This window comes from Typopeltis vanoorti, chromosome 4, assembly GCF_054136105.1.
Source record: "Typopeltis vanoorti isolate ZY-2024b chromosome 4, IOZ_Tvanoo_1.0, whole genome shotgun sequence".
In the NCBI taxonomy this organism is placed as follows: domain Eukaryota; kingdom Metazoa; phylum Arthropoda; class Arachnida; order Uropygi; family Thelyphonidae; genus Typopeltis; species Typopeltis vanoorti.
Genome location: NC_143552.1, coordinates 29,327,161 through 29,343,126, shown reverse-complemented (window position 1 = coordinate 29,343,126; position 15,966 = coordinate 29,327,161). Strand labels below are relative to the sequence as shown.

Genomic DNA, 15,966 nt, shown 5'->3' with positions numbered 1-15,966 from the left:
CTTACTTTTCCACAGTTTCTACAATGGTGCCGACGGCGTATAAGGGTAAAAGGTGCTTTACAAGCCATACAGTGATCAGATAATTCATCAGGTAGCCAAGGAGGGGGCTCTATTTAGTTAAAAATAATTCTTTTTATATATAACACAAATATTAGCTGAATTTGTAAATTTATGGCTAATAAATTAGTAAAGGCAATATTTTCCTAATAATTTCATATGAGCAAGTGATTAATATAATAAATATAGAAAAAAACACTATTATATAGTAAAACCTGTGGAGTATTCATAACTAGAAATTCACACATATACTACAGTAATTAAATTTTAATAATATGTAAATCTTTTGTCTTAAGACATCATCAGTACGGTTATTACAAACAATACTAGGAATTACATTCAAAGGAACAGTTAGTGCACATGCTTACATTGGAATCCCTCTATGCATACAGTATGGTACTGTTTTTAATATTTCCTATATTTGGAACAAATCAGAAAAAACAGCTAGACATTTAAACTTGACACTGCCTTTAAACCTCACATGAAGCTGGCTGCTCTTATCTGCTCTCTTAAAGATAAGAGAGACCAAAAGACCTAGGTCTTTGGTTGGAAAGACCTAGGTTGGAATCCTGTCTAGGATGCAAAGAATTTTCTTGATCTGAAGGTTAGCTGGTCTCATATGGAAGTGGCAGAATCCCTCCTCCCCACCTAAGCTCTTGTTTTTCATCCTGCAAAACAAGATATATATGTATATATATCAAGGGTGTATATTCTGGGTATGCTAGTTGTGCGGTGCACACCCACGGAATAGCAATATCACCGACATTGTATTTATTGCATTTATTCCACTTAAAGGCTCCCCTAATTGTTTTCTGGCTTCCCATTGATTCCTAAAATTAAATAATATACTAATGCTCCATGAAGAGGTCACTTTTTGAAGCATAAACATTGCATCGCATTTGCATTAATAGCCTGGGTGTGCGGTCACAAATATCTTTGAGCACTCCGCACAGGCGTACAGATGGCTCAGCAGGTCAAATTCTTAGCGCTCTGGTAAGTTTTAACCAGACAGAAGTCTAGGCAGAGTATGCACTGAGAAAAGAGCACTCAGAAACCAGTGGCTGTGATTGATTATTGTGTCAACCAATCCAATTGAACATCATTTGTCATGAGTTGCTGTTTTTGTTTTCCGAGTTTCATCTGTTTTGCATGCATGAAGTGTGAACGTGTTTAGGACACCAATATTCATAATGATATTTATATTTATAACTTTTTTGCTCATATTTACAATGGGAAACACTATTGATGATCTACTGAATGTCCCATTTTCTGCCAGAGCTTTCATGGATTGTATGATTATAGTCAAAGGAGATTAGAACTCTGGATTGAACCAAAAAAAAAAAAATTCCCAAGCAATCACTTTTCCTATTTTTGTGCTCATTATATGGCTGTATTTAAAAATCATATCAAAATTCAAATTATCTGTGCCAATAATAATCTAAGATCACCATTAAGCGTAAACCCTTTGTGCTTCACACAAACAGTGAACGTGAAGCATAGCTATTGTTCATTTGACCTTTATGCTTTCCATATTTAAAATTATATTAATTGATAAATTAAAGTATTCAAAGTTATCCTACAATTAATTGCATTGGACAAATCAAGATGAGCCCTGATATGCTATGCACTTTTAAAACTTTCATACATCAATAAAAGTGCAATCATACAGTCAAACTGATGTGAATTTTGTTTTGCGGGTTGCATAAGCCACATGACAGCACACCCAATCTAAATGGGCATGCGACACCACTAATATATATATAAAATAAAAATAAAATATAAAAAAATTTATATATATATATAATTTTTTTTATTTTTTTGTATGGTCTGTCTTTTCCCTGGTGGTCATATACAAAAGTTCATCAGCCTGAGTAGTTAATATCACAGATTTGGATTCAAGACATTATTATTATAATAAGTTAAGAGATTAATTGAGAGACAAAGAAAACTCAAATCTTTATTTACAAATAATTCACATTAGCATAGATTTACAGTATTGCCTTAACAGTGTGTGTAAAATGTTTGTTTCACAAGCACTATAAACAAATTTGCATTATACACTTATCTAAAAAGAAAAAGGCACACAACTTTAACAACAGTTAAAGAATATAAACATCATGCAAAATTCCTTATCTTCTCTTCAAGATCACAGGATTTGATGAGAATACACAAACTCAAACAGTTAACTTCAAACTTATACAGTTTCTTCTGTTCTCAGTAATGGCCATTGAGATATAATTGCTTAGCTCATACCTGTTTTTCTTCTAAAACAATCTGTGCACAACTTTAAGAGATAATGTATTTCTTCTTTCGCAATATCAGTTCCTTTCCTATTTCCTTGAAGTGTGGCATGGAGTGAGATCCTATCGGAAAATGAGTTTGTTGTCTTTCGGGATCTGTGGGACCACTCTTTTCTGCAATATTTTTATGTATTGGTCACTTTTCTTCAGACCACCAACAGGCACAAGTGATCCTGGACCATCATTTATAAACCAATCCCAAAACATTTTTAGCTGAGTGTTTAGGAACTTGTTGAAGGTGGGCAGGAGAAGTTTTCTCTGCCACTGATTCACAAACATGGGTACTTGGTTTCCTTGGACAAAGAAATGGCTCTCATATGAGAATATGACCTTCTTCCACTTCTCAACAGTTCAATCTGTGTACACTTTTATCCACTAGAGACTCTTTTTCTGCAAAGCCTTCATCAACAGCAGTTTCTTTTTTGGTCTGTTGGCAGTCCTATCTGCTTACAGCAATCTTTGATGGACTGTCATGTTAGAAACATTAATCCTACTAGTTGTCAAGTCCATATTTAAGTCTACAGCAGACAATCTTGGATTCATTTTGCTTTTCTTAATTAATAAATGATCCTGAGTCAGTGTTCTTTTCCATTTTTGCCAATATTTTCCTTTTCTGTCAGGAGAAAAGGTACCTGTCTCCCTAAACCTCTTTAAAATCACATTAACAGTACCAAAACCAACACCACGCTTATTGACAATTTGTCTTTGATTCATGGATGTGTGTTGAGAAAGAGTACATATTTTTGAATGCTTTCTTGGATTATGTTATCCATTTTATAGCTACAAATAAGGCATCACCAGAGTTCAGGATTGGTACTATCAACATAAGAAGCCTGAATGGAAAAGAAATGGAGCTAGCTCAGGAATTAGATAAACACCAGATCGAGATAATAGGGGAGACTGAAACAAAAAAGACAAAAACTGGTGAGATCTTTCTGAGCAATAAATACAAAATGTTATATTCAGGCAACGACAATCAAGGAAAAGGAGTAACCATAGTATTCAACACTAAATACAAAGCTAATCTTCTTGAATGTAGAGTAATGTGGGCAAATATGAGAATGGGGAACTAAACAACAAGACTTATTTGTGCCTATGGTCCCACAGAAGGTTCTACTAAGGTAGAAGTGGAGGAATTTTTTGAGGCTTTAGAAAAAGCAACTGACACAATGAAATAGGAAAAGTTGGTCCTTGTTGGGTATCTAAATAGTAGAGTAGGAAATGATTGTCAGACATACAAAAATATTTTGGAAAAATTCGGAGAAAAGAGCAAAGCTAATAATATCTAGAATAATATCTGGTTATTACTAACACCATGTTTCAACATAAAAATGTGCACAATTTCACATGGAGAGAAGAGGCAAGGAATAAGAAAGTTTCATTGACGATGTTATTGTTGATAGTGAGTTTTCTCGCTAGCAAAGAACACTAAAGTGTACAGAGGATTTGAAATTGGAAGTGATCACTATTTAGTCTTGAGCAGGATAAAATTGAATTTCATATTGAAAAGAAGAACATATAAGAAAGTTTTAAAGCAAATAAAAGTTGAGCAGCTCTCAAATCTGAACTGTAGACTAAAATACACAAAGATTATCGAAGAAAAAATGAAAGAGTTTGCGAACAGGAACCAAACCTTGGAGATTCAGTGGCAAGCCTTGAAGAAAACCCTGATTGATTCGGCTAGAGAGGCATGTGGCGAAGTTGTCTGCAAGGATTGAAAAATTAGAACTCCATGGTGGACACAGGAAGTTAAAGAGGCAGAGGGAAAGAAGAAAGCATATCAAATGTTCCTGGCAAATAAGTCAGCTTGTGCTCTTAGAAAATATAGAAACAAATGTAAGAAAGCTAAACACTGTAAAACTAGCTAAACAAAAACTTTGGTAAGAACATAGAAAATAAATATCAAGAAGGTGGCAAGATATTCTGGAGGTTGTTAGAGAAGCTCAGAAATGAAGAAAAGAGTGCTGTAAAAGGAATTAGAGATGATAAAGGTGACATGAAAACTGGAGAAAAAGATATCCTTGAAGTATAGAGTAATTACTTCGAAAAATTGCTAAATGAAACAAGTAGTGATAGAAAGTGGCAAAAAACACTCAGCAGGGATGCAGTCAGGAATACATATTCATGCTTGAAGTAGAACAAGCCATCAAAGGCCTGAAATGGTGAAAGGTGGCAGCAATAGATGATAATCGACCAGAAATGCTGAAGTATGGTGGTATAAAAGTCTTACAGTGGCTGCACTGTATAGTTCAGAAGGCATGGACAAATGGAAGAATTCCAGATGACTGGAGTAGAGCTCTCATAGTACCCATATATAAAAAGGGAAATAAAACAATGTGAGAATTACAGAGGTATTTCTCTAACATTACAGAGAATTACAGAGGTATTTCTCTATGAAATCCTGGTAACATATATGAAAGTATACTTGAGAAAAACGGTTGAGAAGGATTGTGGAAGAGAAGCTTGGTGAAGAACAAGCTGGATTTCTTAAATACAGATAGAGATCTGTATTTAAGTTTTGTAGATCTGGAAAAGGCATATGACAAGGTGCAAAGAGAGTATCTATTCAAACACTACAGTTATATGGTGTCAATGGGGCATTATATCAAGCAATACAATACTTAGTGTTCATTTGAGTTGTAAGTCAGCAGTTAGAATTGAAGGAGGTACAGGAAGATGGTTTAATGTTAAATCTGGTGTCAGACAAGGTTGTACATTATCCCCTCTGTTATTCATTATCTATATGCATCACATTATGAAGGAAAGTGGTATTAAACCTGATATAAAAACTGAAGATGTTAATGTCAGCTCCTTACTTTATGCAGACAATAAATCCACTACAACTCTGCAAGATTCCCTGACTAAACTGAATAACTGTTGTAATAGATATGGTATGAAGGTCAGCAATACCAAGACAAAGACAATATCAACTGCATTGTGAATGGAGAAACCTATAGAACAAGTGAAACATTTCAGCTACTTAGGCACAATTTTTAGTGAAGATGGTAAATTAAATATACAAATATACATTTCCATATTTAATAAAGATTTCCTACCATACCAACAAAGCTGGTAAGGTAGGAAGTCAACTATATAAATTTATATGGAATAAGAGAATAATTAGCCAAAACACTAAATTAGCTGTATACAAGACAGTACTCAAGCTAATTTTAACTTATGGATCTGAGAGCTGGGTCAGAAGCAAAACACTTGACCAAAAACTAGAGACCGCAGATATGAGAGTCCTGAGAAAGATTAGGGGCATGAGCAGATGGCATCAGTGGCAATATCATAATTAAAATGAGGATATTTGGAAAGAACTGAGTTAACAGAGCTAATTTCAGGTGGTATGGCCACTTAAACAGAATGGGTAAGAAAAGATTAGCAAAACAAATGTTCTATGCCAGGTTGGCAGGAAAAAGACCTAGAGGAAGTTCAATATATAAGTGGATTGATACGGTACAAAGTGCCTTAGAATATAGAAATATAAGATCTGATAATGTTGGAGCCTTGACAGGTAACAGACTGATTTAGAGGAAAATTGTAGATAGGCAGGTAGTAATGATTAAATTTTCATGTAATACTATCATATCCTGTACATCCCTTGAGGGCACATGTCAGGAATTTGATGAAGATGATGACATATCATCTTGAACTCCAATTCTCTGTCTGCATACACATCCATATCCTCTTAACTTTTATTTATGTTAAACATTTTATTTGAAATGGTCTAACCATTTCAATTGCTTTTTTGGTCCAGTTTCCAAGTACTATATATATCCTGAAACTAGCATCAGTTTCCTCTGCTAATAGTGTAAGTTTTTATTTCAAGGAACTGTTTTTTTTTTTTATTCTTTTTTCTATATAACAATTCTGCTCAAAAGGTTCTTAGAACCCAACCTATAGAGACCAAACATGACATTTTTAAGCCACTTCAGGTCACTAGTAAGTAGAATAATGATAATATACAAATGAAAATATTGTTAATATGCAAACTAAAGAGCAGACCAAAAATAGACATCACCGTCCCCCCCCACACACTAGTCACATCTATATAATTATTTTCTCTCTTCCATATACTCAGCTTACAATGTGATTGTGGCAAGGCTTGTGGCCAGTTTTGAAGTACTATATATCCTGAAACTGGCATCAGTTTCCTTTGCTAATAGTGTAAGTTTTTCCTGCAAGAAACTGTTTTTTTTTTATTCTTTCTTTTATTATTATTTTTTTTATATATATAACAGTTCTGCTCAAAAGGTTCTTAGAACCTAACCTATAGAGACCAAACATGACATTTTTAAGCCACTTCAGGTCACCAGTAAGTAGAATAATGGTCATCTTTATTTTTTTCTTTTGCTCTCTTCCATATACTCTGCTTATAATGTGATTGTGGCAAGGCTAGAGTGTTGTATTATCCACACCCTAGCTATGCAACAAGCATATTACAAGGGTTGTTTGAAAATTTGGTAAAAAAATAAGTTAAACACATTTTTTTGGATAAAATCACCTTTATTTCTCAACATAGTCTTCATCAAGGTCTACACATTTGGTCCAGTGAGTTTCCAATTTTTTCATCCCATCTAAATAGTAGGAATTGTCAAATTGTGCAAAATAGTTTGACAGCCTTGATGACATCCTCATTTGAAGAAAATTTTTTCCCACTGAGCCAAATTTTTAAGTTCGGGAAAAAGAAGAAATCACACAAGGCCAAGTTCAGAGAATACAGTGGATGTGGAACCAATTCGAACCTCAATTCATGCAATTTTGCCATTGCGACGGCTGATGTGTGGGATGGTGCATTTTCTTGATGAAAGAGCAATTTTTGTGTGCCAATTTTGGCTGTTTTTTCTTCAGTTCTTTTAAATGGCCTAACGATGACGCATAATAGACTCCTGTTATTGTCTTACCCTTTTCCAAATAGTTTATCATGATAATTCCTTGGGAATCCCAAAGAACAATGGTCATCATCTTCCCAGTTGACAAAACAGTCTTCGCTTTTTTTGGTGCTCTTTTACCGGCATTGTCCACTGTTTTGACTCAGTGTGTGTGTAGCGGTGGATTCAAGTTTCGTCTACAGTCATGGATCGATGCAAACATCACCAAACACTGTGTGGACAGACTTATGTGTTCGTCGAACATGTTGTTTATTATTTTAACGGTATAATAGAACACAGAAACTAAGTAAATAATTAATTTATTGACTTGATGCTGATATTTCGCTGGTATTATAACCAGCATCTTCAGAGCACAAAAACACTGTTTGTCACAATACGCGAGACTAAAAAGAAAAATATTAAGAAAAAACTAGCACTTTTCTAGGACTCTAGTAATATATGATAGCGTTTTTTTTTTTTTTTTTTTTTTTTTCAGATAGAGGGCGCCAAAATCAGGACTCTAGTCTTTGTGTTGCTGCTACAATTTTGGTTAAGTACACCATGTTGTTTTAGTCTCGCGTATTGTGACAAACAGTGTTTTTGTGCTCTGAAGATGCTGGTTATAATACCAGCGAAATATCAGCATCAAGTCAATAAATTAATTATTTACTTAGTTTCTGTGTTCTATTATACCGTTAAAATAATAAACAACATCACCAAACACTGCACTGAAATGTCTTTTCGCATGCATTTTTGATTGACAGTCAACAATCGTGGCACCCATCGCACACACAGCTTTTTCATGTGCAAATTTTCACCCAGGATATTATAACCTATTCACAGTTGAGATGCCTACGATCTAAGCAATCTCACGCACTTTCACTTGGCGGTCTTCCATAATGATACCATGGATTTTGTCAATCATGTCCTTCGTAGTGACCTCAGTCGGGCGTCCGGAGAGCACTTCATCTTCAATGGACTTATGATCATGTATAAACACATTTATCCAAAAATAAATAGTCTTTAATGCTGGTGCAGAGTTCCCATGAACTGCATCTAACTCGGCTTCGATATGCACGGCCATCCACCAACAGGCTGCTACTTCAAATCCTACCCTAGGTATGGATGCTTGTGATTATCCTTAGGTGGGAGATGAATTTTACTGCCTTGTGTTAGTACACCATCCTGTTTAGTGGAGATCTGAAGTGTCTTGAAAAAGTTCCATGTTTAGTCTCTAGAGCAGGTAAAAAAATAAAAAGCATATACCTGGTAAGACATTCATTCAAGAATGTTACAATTTATGTTTACCATATACTCAAACTACCACTGACTTCAATATACAATGCAGCTCATTAATTCACTGGGACCATCTTGTATATAGGTATTCACAAAATGTGACTGATCAATATATTGTGTTTTCCATTTTTCTCTTGAACGTCAACTCTTTCATCCATTCCCACATTCAAAAATACCAAGGGTCTAAGCCAAGAAACCTTGATGACTGATTCTAAGGACTACACTGACCAATCCACTGATTAAATAAACGTTGACCAAGGTGTATTTTCATGACAATAGAAAATATCGAGAAATTTCATGATGGAAGTACATCATCTAACATTAATGGCAAATCCGTGACTTTGATTATAAAATGGGAGTTACTGCTGAGACAACTAAGACTATGAAACCATTGTATTATGTCTATTCATTTCATGTGCTTCTGTTTGGTTTGGCTTTTCTGCAGGATGAAAAACCTGAGTTCGTGATAGGAAAATCCTGCTACCTCTTATGAGGCCAACTAACTCACCTTCAACTGAAAATTCCTTATCAATGTTCTTTGCATCCTAGGACTTTTTGTGGATGCTGCAAATAAATGTCACTTGTAAGACACTGAAAATAATGGATACAGATTTGCTTCTGACTATACAAAATGAATTGCAGTGCTGCTGACACTAGTGTATGTAAACTGTACTTCATCACAGAACAAGGTGTACTGATGCAATTTTTGACTTGGCACTGAGCTGATTACAAAATGTTGGGGTCATGTCAGTGGTTCAAAGTAAGTAGTATGGGTAGCAGCTTTTTTTGTATAATATCCTATATCCTTTCATTTGCAGACCAGAAAGATGCATGGAAATGCATTAAGCACTTATATGAGGACTTTTCCCATACAGCTAAAATAATATTTTCTCTTTTAGCCACATTCTGTTCAGCTGTAAACTCAGATAAAATGCAAACCCAAGGAAATGATCCCCTGTTGCAATTTCTTGAAAATTGCTAAACATAATTTCTCTAAATTTGATGAAAAAATAACTAGTATTTAAATATTTTCATCCCCCAAATCCATAATACACTACATCTGCATTATAAAACATGGAAGAATACTGAAGCATATATAAAATATCAACTGCTTGCTGCGAAAAAGAACAATGAACTGAATGGCTGGTTACAGTGAGTAATAAACTTTCATTTTGTTTCTATTTTGCAAACTGCACATGTCATGCAATACAAATATGTACTGCACATACTACTACTGCATTGTTTACTGATACCAGTAATAGTATTTTTATTTTACTTTTATTTCTTTATTATTTTTTTGTTTTGAGAACCTATTGTAAATATGAACTCTTGACATTTTCTTTAAGAAAAACATGTCAGAACAAAAAGGAGACCTAGATAAAAATGTGATCCCATGGCTCTATTTTCTACAATAGTTTAAAGATAGAAAACAGAGTACTTAAGCAGATTTTTGAAGTATAGGAATATAACACTTAACTATCTTTATTATTGTACTATGAAAATTTGATAATTTTACCTTAACTGCATGCATGAATATAAAAATGACATCATCTACCACCTACATTTCACTTAAAGTTTCTTTTGTTCAGCAAAAGTTAGAGTGATTCAGTTGAAGGTTGACATTCCCCAAAGCATGCAGGTATTTAAGATTAGGCCACTGGATAATGTAACAGCTGCTGCTGCCACTGTTACTAGTGAGGCAGATTCATTCATATGTTGTGATTGTATTACCATAAAGAGGGGAAAGCAGATGGATATGGCTATTACTCAAAGTGCCATGTTTGATTCTGTACCCACATAGTTTAGAATTTTTCTCTTAACCAATATAGTAAATTTAAAGTGGCTTTATCGAATGCATTTTGGTGTAGTCACATTTGTTATTATACAAAACATTCAATCCTCTATTCAACATATAAGTAATAAAGTGACCAAAACTTGACATATCTTGCAGCAGCCATGCACAGTATTTGTTTAAAGGATATGCAATCATCATTCATTTGTAATATTAATGATGTGGAGGAAGCCTGATGACATATTTAGCAAAATTTCTGGTTTTTTTGCAAAGGTCAAAACATGTAATAAAATATTCAAACTTGCCATCATCCATGAGATCACTATCTCAGTAGTATGATGCCAGTTCCTAAAACCACTTGAGTTGGACTCTGGATGAAAACAGCCCTACCAATGAACCAAAAAGAGCAGGCATCATATTCTCAGAAATATGATCCAGATTTTCCAACTAATACAGATTTGAATCTTGCCAAATTGAAGTTGAAATCATGAGGTTTAAGGCTGGAACTTTCATGCATGGGCAAGATCATCTCATTTTGAAAGTAACAGCCAATGTCTTTTCCCTATAAGTCAGTGGTTCTCAAACCTTTTACCTCTGAGCCCCACCTGACAAGAGAAAAAACTGTCAGCCCCTCCCATTACTAAATTATACTATTACTACTAATAATAATGGAGCCTCCATAGCAGCACATGTACAACATCAATGGGAACGCTGCCATTGCTCCTTCAGGCTGGTGATACTGGGGTGTCATAGGTACTCTCTCAAGCTCTGACCCAATTTGAAGTCCAACGGATTCAGATCAGGACTACCAGACAGCCAATCAGATGGTGGTATGTGGTCAGGCAAATTCGCTGCCTTTGTGTGCAGGGGCTGAGTCCTGTTGAGTCCACTGCCTACAGTGAAACAAGGTGTTGTTCAGGAGCTATATCATAGGGTTTTGACACTTTGGTTAAAAGTATCCTTGGATACCCCTGATACGTCTCTTCCTACCAAACCATCACTGATGCAGAGTGATGACTTCTCTGAATCCTGAGTGCTATGTGATCAATCTGGGACATACACCCATTGTTTTGGCAATTCAACGATTCTTCAATTGGGAAAATCTTCTCATCCGAGAAGAAGATATCTCTGTCTAAGTTTCAGTAAGGAAACACTGAGTAGACATATTACTTACTATTATAATAACGGAATTAACTCACGTAAATTATTCTTTATTCGTAGAATTTTTGCCCGAGTATCACAGGCATCATCAGTATAGGTACAATGTCTCCAAAGGATAAGCTCCCACATCTCAACTATCCAGGTGTCTACAAGATTCCCTGCTTGTGTGGGTTATCATATTTTGGACAAACAGGAAGATCTGCTCTGATCCAGTTAGAAGAACAAAAGTCGTATATCCAGTACCTTGAACCTGAACAGTCTGGACTTGCAGAGCATGCCATCAACACCAGACATAGAGTTCAGTGGAACAAGACAAAAGTCATTCACAAAAGTCGGTTCCTAATGAAATGGCTTTACAAAGAAACATGTGAAACGTTACTTCACTCCCCTAACCTAAACAGATCCGCTGGTCTACGTCTTTCCCCCTTGTGGGAGATAGTACTCTATAAATCAGCAAGTCTTTCCTAACTTGTAATTGTATACACATATATATTAAAAAAAATTTTTTTTAAAAAAATAAATTTAGGAAATTTAAACTTAGCTACATAGGTGGCGATTTGTGAATATAACAGTTATTGTTTAATTAGCCTTTGTACTGATGATGCCTGTGATACTCAGGCAAAAATGCTATGAATAAAGAATAATTTGCGTGAGTTAATTCCGTTATTATAATAGTAAGTAATATCTCTGTCCGTTGTTTGCGTATCACCAGAGAAGTACCTTTGATTTTATTACTCTCTGCTGCATAAGTTGTGGTGTTAGGGAGTGTCCAGTAGAACGATGATAGACTCTCACCACGCAGGTCATCAGTTAGTACATGTGACATTGTTCTCTGTGAAATGTTCATATCTTGCAACATCACTTTCTGCACTGCGTTCTCACATGATTACAGTGGAGGCATGCCTTCACAGCCCTCACAGACAGTTGCATCCTAACACAGCATGGTTGACCTGTATTCTGTATTGTTATAATGGTTAACAGTCCAATACATAAACATTCTATTGATCCTGAGTGTTTTTAGTATGTTGAAAATAACAGATGGCTGCATTCCAACCTTGTGAAGTGCTATTACAGCTACATGGCTCTCATAATCTCTCCACTGCATGTTAACCCATACAGTTAGACAACTCTCTCTCTCTCTACTGATAAACACATGAATGTTGGTTGCACACAATGCCACTAACAGAACTGGACTCTCACAATTCCGTGGGCAGCGAGGGGTTGTGCAGAAATTGTAACAGTATTTATAGCAAGACTAGGTACATAGAAGCTGACAACTTCAGATCAGTTGCCTTAGTATCCCATAATGCAAAGCCCACATCCTTTTGGGTGTGTATAATGCTATGTATTATGGAAGGTCCACTACCCAGATTGTTTTGACCTTTATTGAGGTCTCATTAGTGGGAGCCAAATCCAGAAGGGATACCAAGGTTGAAGCAATGCAAAAGTCATATTTCTTACACACAAGTAGTTAAAAGGTTTATCACCTTACTATTTAATAACTCTGGATCAGAAGTATATGCTGAAATTTTTTTTTTTTTTTCACTTGGTATATGCAGACAAATCTGCATCACAGTGTGGTCGTAATACAGAACACTAAATGGAAAATATGCATATGCTACCTAAATGGTAGCTATACAGCTTCCATTTCAAAATTATTTATTTTGAAATGGAAGAAATTTTGAAAGAAAAATTTTGAAAATAAATAATTTCCACTATCAAGTGAAAAAAATTTCAACGTGAATTAGATGTGTTCCCTAATCCATGAACATCTATTAAACAACCAATGGATCCTTTAAAACCATCTGCAAATCCACCGAATCCTTTGCAGTTAAAGACAACTTTATTCTAACCATATGAAAATAAAAGATAGTGCAAGAATCACTATCTTTTATTTTCAACCCACAAGAAGTCAGGCACAACTACAGAAACCTACAAAGTACCCTAGTAATCCAATCATCATGTTGCAAATTTGAAGTGCTATTCAGTTGGACAAGTTTGATTATACAATATCTGAACCAACTACTGTGTGATGATGACATAAAATTTAATGAGAAACCAGAGTCAGACAAGTTTTCTATAGTGATGAACAACCAATAAATCAACTTTGTAAAAATAGCTATTATAACCCATGAGAATTTTTAAAATTCCCATTGTCACTTTTATAACAAGAAACTTTGCATTAATAAAAAAACAATGTCATTTTAAGAAACTGTCTTAATATGAATAAAAATGCATTTATTCCCATCCTTAAAACCTAGTTAACAGTTTTACTCATTACAGCTGGCATCCAGTTTCAACATAACTAGGTATGCTTTGTAGTAGTGTTCCCACATTTGGGGTGGAGAACCCAAGACCTCTCCGAGAATTCTTGATGATATTCAGAAGAGGGCAATCCACTTAATAGACAACCCTTCCACACACACACACACTCTCTTCGGTCACTTTATCATAGGTGCTCTATTTCGGCACTGGGCCTTTTCTATAGGTACTTTCATAGCATTGGTCCTGTGAATTGGCTACTACGATTCCTCCATTTTCTTCTAACCATAGAACTAGAGCAGCCACTGGCTAACACTCATACACTGTCCAGCTTCACACACACCAAACTAACTTGTCGTCAGCTTCTTTCAATCTATTCACCTCTATTGTTTGGAACAATCTCCCTCATACTGTTTTTCCCACTAAGTGCAACCTTCCACTCTTTAAGAAATATATCAACAAGCTATATTTTTTTCCTTATTCATTTGCCCACACATTGCACTGTAGTGTTATAGGTCTTATGACCTTTCATCTGTGTGGTCAACATACAAAAAATAAAAAAAATAGTTCCAATCTATTGTGCATTTCTGGTATTTTATTTTTGAGCTAAGATTAGAAATGAGAAATGTCTCCTGGTGCTAGTATTAACATAAAACATAACATTAATGTAAAACATAACAGATAGATACCACTGTTCAAAAAATATCAAAAATTTTTTTCTTTTTAAATTTGATGTGTGAATACATTATACTCACACAGAGATAAACTTTCTAGTATCAGTTGCTTTATGTATCTCCATCCCCCCCCCTCCCCTTTATATAGATGCCTTTAAAAGATGTGCCTAATCATATGCAGACAAATCTGCATTATGGAATGGTTATAATACAGAACACTAAATTGAAAATATGCATATGCTACCAAAATGAAATGGAAGGTGTATAAAAATAATGCATAAATAATACCAAAGCATATGAACGCAAAATTTTAGGAAAATGAATAATGGCTAAAGCCACATCAAGTCTGACCTTCAGTAATGTCTGGCATAAGTGTTTCATTTTCAGTTCTAAAAGAATCAACTGATGACGTTGATGAGTGATCTGGTATTACTTCTTCAGCACTGTCTATAGAATTCTGATCTTTTTCCACATCATTATCTTCAGGAATTTCAGTACATGTCTCATCAGAAAAGTTATTTTGCCTTTCTTCACTACAAAGTGATTCTTCAGTTGCATTTCCATTATGTTCATTAGAAAAACTGTGTTCTGTATTACTTAAGAAGTCATACGTAGATGTCTGATTTATTAATACAAGCAATTCATTCTCAGGATTCATCGTGATGGTATGACTGCAGTTAATATCAAACACACTCTTTAAAATGTTCCTAAGATCACTGGCATAATTTGTTTGTAGTTGGTCAGCAACACCTGGAAAAAAAAAAAAAAAAAGTTTGAACCAAAGTCGTCAGGTAATTCATAATTATGATTATTGCAATAAGTAGAATGGGTATCAAACTTTATAACTACAAAAATACAGGTATGAATATCATCTAATGCGAAACTTAGGATAAATGTGTTCAAGCACAAGGAAATACAGTAAGCCACATGACTTTTGATCCCTTCACAAAACACCTAGATCATTCTTCCTACTAATTTGATGGTAGAAGAATAATTAAAAAAAAAAAAAAACATAGCATAACTAATAAGTCCAAACTTGGTTAGAAAGGGCAAAATTTAACTAATGTACTCTATTTACTGAAAGAAACAAATGTCTAACAATGCTATGGTCCCATTAATTTCATATGATTGTTTATTTTTACTAAAATACAATCAATGAAACTGGCTAAATTAAACAGATCTTTCTTGGTTAGACAGTGCAATGCATATAGTTAGATAACACTTAAATATTAGTTGATTCAGTAATTATACTTTTCTAGCTGTGGCAGACCTCAATGACAAACATTATGATTTCTGGTATGATGGTTTTTGTATTTTTAATAGTTTATTATATGTTGATTGAGTGATTGGTTTAGGATTTATTGGTACAAGGAGAGCAAAGGTCATACTGCACCAAAACAAAGATTACAGCAGTACTGAAGGTAATAATAACTAGTAAATAATATGTACAGTGCAAAAAATAAATAAATAAATAAATAAAATAAAATAAATTAAAAAAATTATAAATTAAGCAATTCAGTATCTACACAAAAATAGAATTCATAATCAAA

At 34.6% G+C, this 15,966-nt stretch overlaps 1 protein-coding gene across 1 annotated transcript in view; it reads right to left on the bottom strand.

Annotated features, from left to right (window-relative positions):
• The window catches only part of LOC150107188 (lateral signaling target protein 2 homolog), a 311,745-nt gene that overhangs the window by 24,843 nt on the left and 270,936 nt on the right, over positions 1–15,966 (bottom strand). Inside the window, exons 11-12 of the mRNA XM_090391046.1 lie at positions 14,768–15,166; positions 6–109 (exon numbers count right to left, since the gene is read on the bottom strand). Coding sequence (XP_090247172.1) covers positions 6–109; positions 14,768–15,166 — 503 coding nt within the window. The remainder of the gene's footprint in view (positions 1–5; positions 110–14,767; positions 15,167–15,966) is intronic.